Raw genomic sequence first — 10,607 nt, 5'->3', positions numbered from 1 at the left:
AAATCAACAAATATTTTTCCAGTTTTGTAGTCTATACATTTTATTTTATACTTTCAGTACATAGACTAACAACAATATTAGGTTATACTTTGTTGCTGAGCAACACGACATAAAAGCCACTGTTGGAACGTAGTGTTACCAAAACGCACTGACTTTTCTATATATTAGAAGATGTTACTCTAAATGATTTTTTATCAACAATTGTTATATGAAAATGCTACGAATTCATTTCATGAATGATAACCTTAATTTTGATTGGCTCACAAAGGAATTTACCGACGTTTGGCTTTCTCGACTGCACTTTTCTGCCTCTTTGTTGGTCAAGCTTGATTTCGCAAAATGTATTTATTTCATTTAGCTATTATATGTGAGGTTAGGGTATACAATGGGGTGGGGGTGGTAGTACTTGCCCCGTCAGTTTTGACGGGCTATACGCTAGTAATGCGTAATTCTCATTGGATATTTCTACCGTTGCAGCTTTGTCTTTCATACATGTCACCCGATATGGTAGTGGTTAGTCTAAGGGCTTAGCATACTAAAATCTGGGGTTCGATTCCCTGTGTTGAGTAGCTTGTTTGTTTGTTTTGAATTTCGCGCAAAGCTACACGAGGGCTATCTGTGCTAGCCGTTCCTAATTTAGCAGTGTAAGACTAGATGGAAGGCAACTAGTCATCACCACCCACCGCCAACTCTTGGGCTAATCTTTTACCAACGAATAGTGGGATTGACCTTCACATTATAACGCCCTCACAGCTGAAAGGGCGAGCATGTTTGGTGCGACGGGGATTTGAACCCGCGACCCTCAGATTGCGAATCGAGCGCCCTAACCACCTGGCCATGCCGGGCCAATGTTGAGTAGAGTGCAGATAGTCCATTGTGTAGCTTTGCACTAAGAAAGCAACAACAACCTTTATACATTTACTTAGCCCATATTGACAATTCTACATTAATTTACTTAATGTGCAAGAGTAGTGAAATTAATAACATTTGACAAAAACCAACATTGATAGTAAATGGGCCGAGCGTGTCCTCAAGAGTTCACCGATCTCTTCATGGGTGAGGAAGTAGAGAAGTCCACGTTCCGGAAGTCTTCCTTCTTTTATCATTAATTTTTCCAAATATCGGTAGGCTTTTCGACAGTGATCAACAGACTTGATCAAAATAGACTAAAGAAAAAACAATAAAACGTTTACATTCACCGACGAAGTATACATTAAATCTGAATCACTGTCACAAGTCCCCCTCTTCCTCTATAAGCTAACACATAACTTACTTAATACTCAGTTTCTCTTAACGCCAGTTGAGTTACTTTTGTGTCACATTTGATCTCATGACAGTTTAATAAATGAAAAGGTCACTCTTCGTGACAGAAAAAGATACATTATACGCATGCTCTGTTATCTGAGATAGATTCCCTTTTCGGCATTATCATTCGTCATGGAGTTCACCTGTTAAATGATTACATCTTTATTATAAGTGGAATTTATGAGATAAACTGCAAATAACTAGAGTATCGGAAATGGTTAACTTTGCAAACTCTTCCATAATTTTCAGGATGCAAATTTAGCAGCAAGAAAACAAATATTTCTTTTGCAAACACGGATAACTTCGTTTTGGATTTACTTTTCTTTAATCACGAGCTTTTAATCAATTGCATATTTTTATCTGACTGCTGTGTATTTCAGGTTTCTAAGTGTGAGATCTTACATTTAATGTGAAATAATTTGAAGATTGAGGTAATTTAGTTTGTGATATATTTTAAAAATAAACTCACCTTGCTATTCTCCCTTTTAACAACCGCCCACCTGGCGAGCGAAACAACACGTCGAAAATAGAATCTAGAACAAGTAAGTAAGTATAGATTGTTAATTTCATGGTGTACATTAACTAACAAATGTTATATCAATTTCACATTTAACCAGTTCTTCTACGTCTATTTTTTTACTCTCCCACTGCTACGTTTATGGATAAACAGTTCTCCTAGTGCTAGATATTTTGGAATTAATTATCTCTCTCTCTTATTACTTGTCATGTCAAGATGAATTCTTCTTAGAGATAATTGACTTAAATATTTTACACGTGATGAGGTTCTCAGACTGTAAGAAGTATTAAGTAAAATGATAACCTCCGTCACGTTATGTTTTCACCTCTGTGTGTGTGTGTTTGTCAGCAAGATTTCTCGAAAACGGCTGAATGGATTTGAACGAAAGTTGGTATACATTTGGACTATGACCCAGCTTAGAATTGCTTAGTTTTAGAAGGTAAATGTCAAAGGTGAAAGACACGAAATTCCAAAAAATCCAAATCTGTTAAAATGGGGACCGATTTTTCACACTATATTTACTCTATAAGTCAGTCAAAAATGATCGGATTTTGATTAAACTTGATGGATATGTGTAGAATATTATTCCCCATTGTCCTGCTAAAGATGGCCTGTATCCATTGATAACGACGGGCAAACAGACACATTTTCTTATTTTTGAGAGCCGAAAAAGATCAACGATGCGCAGCGGAGGTGTGCGCTCTACTGAGTTCCCCTCTAGTTGTTATATTTTTTGGAGGGGGGGGGAGGTGGATTACTTTGATAAATGTAGAAAGGTGTTAATCTATTTGGTGTTTGTTATAATTTATAGATGGTATTTTTTCCTTCATTCCATTAGAATAAATACTTGTTTTTTGATAATTTTACAGCACCTTCGTTTCCTTACTTTTCGTATTCTTTGAAATATTCTTTATTTTGATACCTAAAAACTTGAACTACTCTAACGATATTATTCACTTTCCTTTATACAAGCGTGTTTTGTATTTGTTTCTACAGTTGCAATTTGTCTTTTACAATCAATTCTGTCTTCGATAATTTTTACTTGCAAATCAAAAGAAGATTTCAGGTTTTCTTTTTTTTTCTCTCTTTTTACACGCATCTCAGATAAAAAATAAATATGGTACTAAAAGAAAATTTGTTCAGAACATTGGAAGAAAATTATTTTTATTTTATTTTTCTGGGAATCGTAGTTTACCAACGCATTTTATTTCTGACTTTTCGGATGACATTCATTATTGGTAATGAGATACACGTTCAATGACTGTATAGATAGACCTGTTGTGTGTGTCCTTGAATACCTGGGAGTGTTGGATAAAACCGGATCCAAATGATGAAGACCATGCTCGGATCCAAATAATGAAGATCATGCTCGGATCCAAATATTGAAGATCACGCACATCATCCATTCGCACACATTGCTAAGTCTGACAAAACTTTCAACCTAAGAAGCAATGATAAACGATGATCAATGAACTACAATCCAAGACACAACTACCCACCTTCTGTTAAACAATTTTTTAAATTTGTTTTCAAATTTTTTATTTGATAAGTTTATTTCCCCCTCCATAACGGCTCATAACGGCTACATCCTTTTCTCGTATGGCATGTTGTAGTACATAAAAGTCAACGTAGCCACCAATAATGGCACCTGCCTTGACGAGTATGCACCACCGCCGTATGCGTGACTCTTCTCAGTCAGTTCGGAGTTGAATCTAAGCATTTCTCTAAATACGTACACATCTCAGACTTAGAGGAGTGTGTGTAATTCGTATGTGAACAAGGAATTCTACCATATGTTCTATGATCATTTTGCTTGTTCTTGATACTACAGATGACGGGTTGATTTGTGGTTAGAGGCTAAAAGAATAATGGACACCGATGCTCTTCTGGCATAAAAGGTCAACTTTACGAATCCTATTTCTAAATGTTTGCTTGCTGACTTGTTGTCTAGTTGCTACCTCTGAATTGTTGATTTAGTTGCAAATCTGAGATACTCCAGTTGTTTCAAGCGCTGGTGGGACAGCGATAAGTTTACGGACTTATAACCCTAAAATCCGGGATTCGATTCCCCGCGGTAGACAAATCTTCAAGTCCATAATGTCGAATAGCGGTCATCTTCTAGCCATTTTAATGAAAATTAGCAAATGTCTTAATTAACATACGGGCATGTTTAGATATCAATGTGCATCGCTTTACGTATTCTGACTCTGACTCTGTGCATATCAGATTACATGACTGGTTACCTAACTCTTCTATACAAACTGCAACTCTGGAATGTGAGTGACAATACTTAGTAGCAGTAGTTATGCTTTATCATAAATGGAATACAGAAGTCTCTGATTATCTCTTAATTGGTTTGCGCAGCGTTTACTGTCACGCATGTTGTTTATTATTTGGGTTCTTTATGGTACTTTAAAAACTGATGAGGAATTTATTTAAAGCTTCCTGATTAATCTATGTGTTCTAAATAAACTGGACAGGATCAACCGAATACAATTGTATGTTAATAATAAATATGGGTGCCAACATGTTAAAAAGAGAGAAATTGAGTTAAAATGCGTCTGTATATACGCCCTTACTTTCCCGAAAAACATGTGTATTTTGAAACATAATTCAATAAAATAAAAAGGCCCTGTACAGCTTGGTACTTTAAAAAATAATTATCAAAAATAGTCAAACGCGAAAAGTTATGTCTGTTGGTAATGCGAAAACCCTAACTGATTTAATGTTGTATATGAAGAAAAAACATTTGAAACTGAGTAGACCAACAACGTTATAACTCAATAATAACGTCGTGTTCTAAACCTAGATACCCATAAAGCACTCATGAAAACCTTACCTTCCAAGAAATCCAGATTTGTATCTAGTATGCCGAATGGCTTCATCGACTGTCATGTTTATTTTAGCTGCACGCTTTTCTCCAGATGTTTTTAGCAGGTTCTGATAGCAAATAAATACAAATATTTGATTAAATTAGTTTTTATAGAGATTTAAAATAGTTTTACAAGAACTATGCGGCCAACACCTATTAAAGTTTAATACAATTATTTATAGAAATCTTTGTTTGTTTGAGAAATTTAGCGCAAAGCTATACAACGCTAGCCACCGCTAATTTTAAGCTAAGAGATTAGAGTGATTTGTTTGTTTGAGAAATTTAGCGCAAAGCTATACAACGCCAGCCACCGCTAATTTTAAGCTAAGAGATTAGAGTGATTTGTTTGTTTGTTTTGAATTTCGCGCAAATCTACACGAGGGCTATCTGCGCTAGCCGTCCCTAAATTAGCAATGTAAGACTAGATGGAAGGTAGTTAGTCATCACCACCCACCGCCAACTGTTGGGCTACTCTTTTAACAACGAATAGTGGGATTGACCGTCACATTATAACGCCCCCACGGCTGAAAGGGCGAAGTATGTTTGGTGGACAGGATTCGAACCCGCGACCCTCATTTTGCGAGTCGAGCGCCCTAACCACTTGGCCATGCCGGGCGGATTAGAATGAAGTCAAAACCGCCTACCACCAATCTTTGATGTACTATTATCGAATAGTAGGATTTAACCACTTTTATCCCCCCCCCCCAGTGGCACAGCGGCATATTTGTGGACTTACAGCGCTAGAAAGAAATCGGGTATCGATATTCTTTGTGGGCAGAGCACAGAGAGCCCATTGTGTAGCTTTGTGCTTAACTACAAACACTTGTATAATGCACCCACGGCGCCAAGGTGCAAGACAAAATTGATTGTGTAAGATATATTGCAACTGTAGAAACAAATACAAAACACGCTTGTATAAAGGAAAGTAAATAATATCGTTAGAGTAGTTCAAGTTTTTAGGTATCAAAATAAAGAATATTTCAAAGAATACGAAAAGTAAGGAAACGAAGGTGCTGTAAAATTATCAAAAAACAAGTATTTATTCTAATGGAATGAAGGAAAAATACCATCTATAAATTATAACAAACACCAAATAGATTAACACCTTTCTACATTTATCAAAGTAATCCACCTCCCCCCCCCCTCCAAAAAAATATAATAACTAGAGGGGAACTCAGTAGGGCGCACACCTCCGCTATGTATCGTTGATCATATTCGGCTCTAAAAAAAATACGAAAATGTGTCTGTTTGCTCGTCGTTATCAATGGATACAGGCCATTTTTGGCAGGACAATTGGAAATAATATTCTACACATGTCCACCAAGTTTCATCAAAATTCGACTTACAGCGCTAGAGATCGGGTTTCGACACCGGTTGTGGGCAGAGCACAGATATCCCATTGTGTAGCTTTGTGCTTAACTACAAACAAACAAACACTTGTGTAATGCACCCACGGCCCCAAGGTGCAGAGTAAGTTTTTCTTCTTTTTTTTTGTGGTAACGAAATGCGGCTACTGGAACCTTGGATCCATAGTTTGGCATACTTATCTCTAGGACAGGACTAAATATGTTTTTATTGTAAACAACTAAGTTAAATATAGGCTAAACGGTTAAGACATGGACCTCATGGTTCAGGTATGGTCGTCTCTAATTTAGGACTGCTGGCTAGAGGGAGGGTAAACAGTCAGCAACATCCGCCGCTTATACGGCTACTTTTAACTGAATAGTGAGATTGTCATTTTACAAAGCGTCCCCAGCTGAAAAACTCAGAATGTGTTCAAGCCTTGGACCTTCTAATCCACAGCCCAACATGCAACATGTAGGCCATAAATTGATAATATACTCTATTTTTTTATTTGGATATTTTCTATTTTACATTATTTTTGCATGGTTTTGAGTATACATTTGGTAATTGTTTATTTTTTTAAAGTTATTTACATTTTCTTCTTGTATGTAATTTAATACTTACTTTTAAAATCAACGCGACGACAATTTTCAAAACTGAAGATATTTATACTTCCATTGCAAAAGACCTAATCATAACCCAAAGTAAAACCTTGCATAGTTTCCAAAATCTACCTAGAATACGAGGACGAGCAGCGCGTTTTTGTCCCGGACTTTGGATCCAGAATTCCATGGTTTGTGATCCGTTACCACCAAAAACAAACATTCCACTTCACAGTTTAGAATTATGAGTGCGTTATAAGAGCGAGAGTCAAACCTCACTGATCGATTAGAACATATTATGAGTTGGCTATGGGTGGTGTTGACCAACTGCTTACCTTCTAGTCAATTACTTCTAAATTAGGAACGGCTAGCATAGATAGTCTTTGAGTAACTTTGTGCGAAAATTCAACAAAATAAATAAACAAACAATAGGTCTTGATTTTTGATAATTTTAATATTTTAATTCAGTACACTGTAAATTAAGTATAACGATGCATTAGATCATTGTAGCGCTTAATTATTCCAGTGTAAATTAAGTCTAATTATGCAGATTATTATTATCCCTGTCCAACATCATAAATTAAATCCAATTATGCATTTAATTACTGTAACACTTAATAACCCATTCCAACTCCGTAAAAGCTGATTTATTAATGTCACCCTAGTAACTAGCTGAAATGGGGGTGGGGGGTGAGCCTTTTGTTGAAAATTCATGAGTTGTATCAAAATATGAAACATTACCTGTAGTGTTTGAACAAGACTTCTTGGATCTTCTTCCCACGTGGCACTCATGACGTCGAACTGTATAGATTAGGATACGTTTTATATTCATTACGTAAGAGTGATAACGTTCTATACCAAAATATTTTACACGTACCACGAGAATTTCACTGTACAACTAAAACAATAAGTTATTAATTTTTAAATGGAAAGAAGTACTTAAGTTTTTACCTAAAGTGTTACAAGTTACGAGCACTTTAGGACTAATTATGAATGTTGTAGCGGATTCGATAGCCAACACTCTTGTTTTTTAAGTAACTTTTGCTATTCGTCTTTGGTCTCATAATCAATCAATAAGCATTAAAAATATACCATATTTAAGGACGCAGGTCACATAATATTCATAAAAACATATAACTCCTAATGAAGAATATTCATCAATTTATTTAGCTACTTAATAAAGAGCGGACTTGAAAGAAAGCTTTGTAAGTAAGAATCGTATACCATAAATAGAAGTATTGAATTTTACAGTGTATGTATATTTTCAAAATATCTTACTCATAAGAGTGAGTCTACTTATAAGGAAAAAACTATTTATAGCTAAAAATCATACGAGTTTCACACCTCCTTCCAACATCGATGTCCGTGTGTTGAAATAAAATTTTTATAGGTAGTGCCAGCTCGTCCTCGGTCTTTACGCAGCCAGTTTAAAGCTTCCTGCAGTAAAAACGTACAAATAAATAATGTGCACGACCTTCTTATTAACTTGGCATTGTAAAGAACAAGCAAGAGGAAGTCTTTTGTTCGTAAGTAAAACTCTGAGATAAAGAGTACGTGTTCTAATGGGTAATTTAAATGTACTGATATTTATGGCCTAATTACACTACCATATTCATGACGTAATGAGTAAAGGAGTTACTGATTATCGGATGAAAAACCTATCGTGAAATTTACCTTACAAAAATATCACTGTAATGCTTGCGTTACGATCACTTTTAATTCACTAGAACAATAAAAATATTTCTATTTAATTCAAAGAAACCCGCTTTTATTGTGTGTGTGTGTGTGTATATATATATATACATATATATAATATAGTAAAATACTATTTTCATATTTAAAGTGCCTTTTGTAAGATTTGATATTATTAACTTCAAAATATTTATAATTTAGAATATGTATTCACTTATCAATGTTACATCTAATATTTAGGAAGATCTAGTCTAAAATGTTCAGGTTAAAATAACCTAAAATCTCTTATATAATTAGATACCTAAGAGCTTGACATTTATATGATCTATTCGTTTTGGGTATTCATAATACTGTCTCGAAAACAGATTGCTTGTATGATTCCAATGAAAGATCAGAAATGAGAGGAAATCATAACGCGGTCCTGTTAGGAATATTCCTGGAAAAACATTTTATGGTACCTTTCTCGTCGAGCATTACTGACACACATTACTATTATATATTATCAAGTCATCAGAAAAGACAGGGAAATATAACTTTTTTTATTTTTTCAAACCATCATATAACGGAACAATCCAAACTACTTAGTAGGCTTAGCAAATATAAACCGCAAAGTGTAATCCATTCAAATGAGCCAACATTAATAAGTACGAAGCCTTAAATCCCCCGGTGGGACGGCGGTAAGTTTACGGACTTACAATGCTAAAATCCGGGGTTCGATTCCCCGCGGTGGACACAGTAGATAGTTCAATATGGCTTTGTTTTAAAACAATCAACCAGTCAACAATGCGAAATTTTGTTTTCAGTATTTTAATCGCACGCGAGCGTGAGTAAGAAAATATTTTTTACTTGTTTCATTTCACAATTTTTTAACATGATGTAACATCACCTTGCTGCATTTCTTCAAGTTCAGTGCTAACTTCATTATGCTTTACAGCTTTTACACCAGTGTAATAAGTTACTATTATAATAAGTAAGATAAGGTTTTCAGAAATGAAAATAAAAGAAATAACAGACAAAGATTAAATCACCCTCGAATCGCCTACCCAATAGTGGTACGTGTTCAGAAGTACAAATAAATACTTCCATAAATGGGCTGCGACACTTTTCAAATATTACTTATTTATCTGATATTCATTACAATTAATTTTGAAATAAGACAGCAACACTTTTACAATACCTTTTTACTTACTCGTTTGATATTATTATTAATCATTTCACTTGTGTAAAGTAGAAAAAAACCATAGGAAATATGTATAGAAAGTTCAATTTCAGATGAATTTGTATCTTATCTTTAATCGAAAATAGAGAATTTAGTCGAGTAGAGAGTTACTAATATCAAAATAAAATACTACCACAGTTATATACACTTCTTATGATATGATATAACCAACAAATAATTTTATATCATCCTATCTTTTCTAGACATAAACGCAGTTGTTTAAAAACGAGGAAGAGATTGATGTACTAGTAACAAACATGAAGCGAAAAAAGACTTTTTAAATAATTTCATTACTCTATTGACAGGACTTTATCTTGCCACAATAATACAATAAGATAAAGTAAAAACATTTAAGACTTTTACTTCAATTAGTATTTATTAAATAGTCAGGCTTATCGCCTGTATAAACAGGTTAAACAAAATGATCTGACAATAAGTCAAATATTGTTCTCAAACCTAGGGCTGTAAACACTATAAGTATAAAATTTAATTATTTTTGGTTTAAAAATACACTATATTGTATTTTTTATTAACTTTCGCTTACTTAGTTATTCGTATGTTTAGGCTCAGATTTTTTTAGAGGTAACATTATTCTAGAGCACTAAAAATATCTGGTTTTACAGAACCTTACCTCAACACTCACGGAAGTAAACATTGTTGCTGCGCCAGTGTTTAGAATCTCAGTTGCCAAGTCCTATATAAGTGTTTCAAAAGTAACTATACATAAATATACATACACAAGTACATATATATATATATTCCTTTTTTTTTCAAAATACCTAGCTAATAATTTAACAATACGTCATACATACCTAGATAATAACTTAACGATACCTTCCTTATACACACCAGATGTAACGTAACGATATTTCATACATGTCTAAATAATAACAGTAAAATATATATATAAAAAGATAATTACAACACCTCATACATACTAAGCTAATAGCTTAACCATACCATCTTTATATATCATACTTATCTTGATATTAACGATACATCATGCACACCTGAATAGTATGTTAACAATATATCATGCTTATTTTGATAATAACG

General features: G+C 34.2%; 1 protein-coding gene across 1 annotated transcript in view; it reads right to left on the bottom strand.

Moving 5' to 3' along the window:
• LOC106460401 overlaps nt 1–10,607 on the bottom strand; it is a 122,238-nt gene that overhangs the window by 8,725 nt on the left and 102,906 nt on the right. The window contains exons 30-35 of the mRNA XM_022387115.1: nt 10,183–10,245; nt 7,985–8,077; nt 7,382–7,441; nt 4,662–4,762; nt 1,775–1,838; nt 1,003–1,166 (exon numbers count right to left, since the gene is read on the bottom strand). Of these exons, the coding sequence (XP_022242823.1) occupies nt 1,003–1,166; nt 1,775–1,838; nt 4,662–4,762; nt 7,382–7,441; nt 7,985–8,077; nt 10,183–10,245 (545 nt within the window). The remainder of the gene's footprint in view (nt 1–1,002; nt 1,167–1,774; nt 1,839–4,661; nt 4,763–7,381; nt 7,442–7,984; nt 8,078–10,182; nt 10,246–10,607) is intronic.

The sequence above is a fragment of the Limulus polyphemus genome, unplaced genomic scaffold (genome assembly GCF_000517525.1).
Source record: "Limulus polyphemus unplaced genomic scaffold, Limulus_polyphemus-2.1.2 Scaffold765, whole genome shotgun sequence".
Taxonomy (NCBI): domain Eukaryota; kingdom Metazoa; phylum Arthropoda; class Merostomata; order Xiphosura; family Limulidae; genus Limulus; species Limulus polyphemus.
This window is presented reverse-complemented; position numbering and strand designations above follow the sequence as displayed.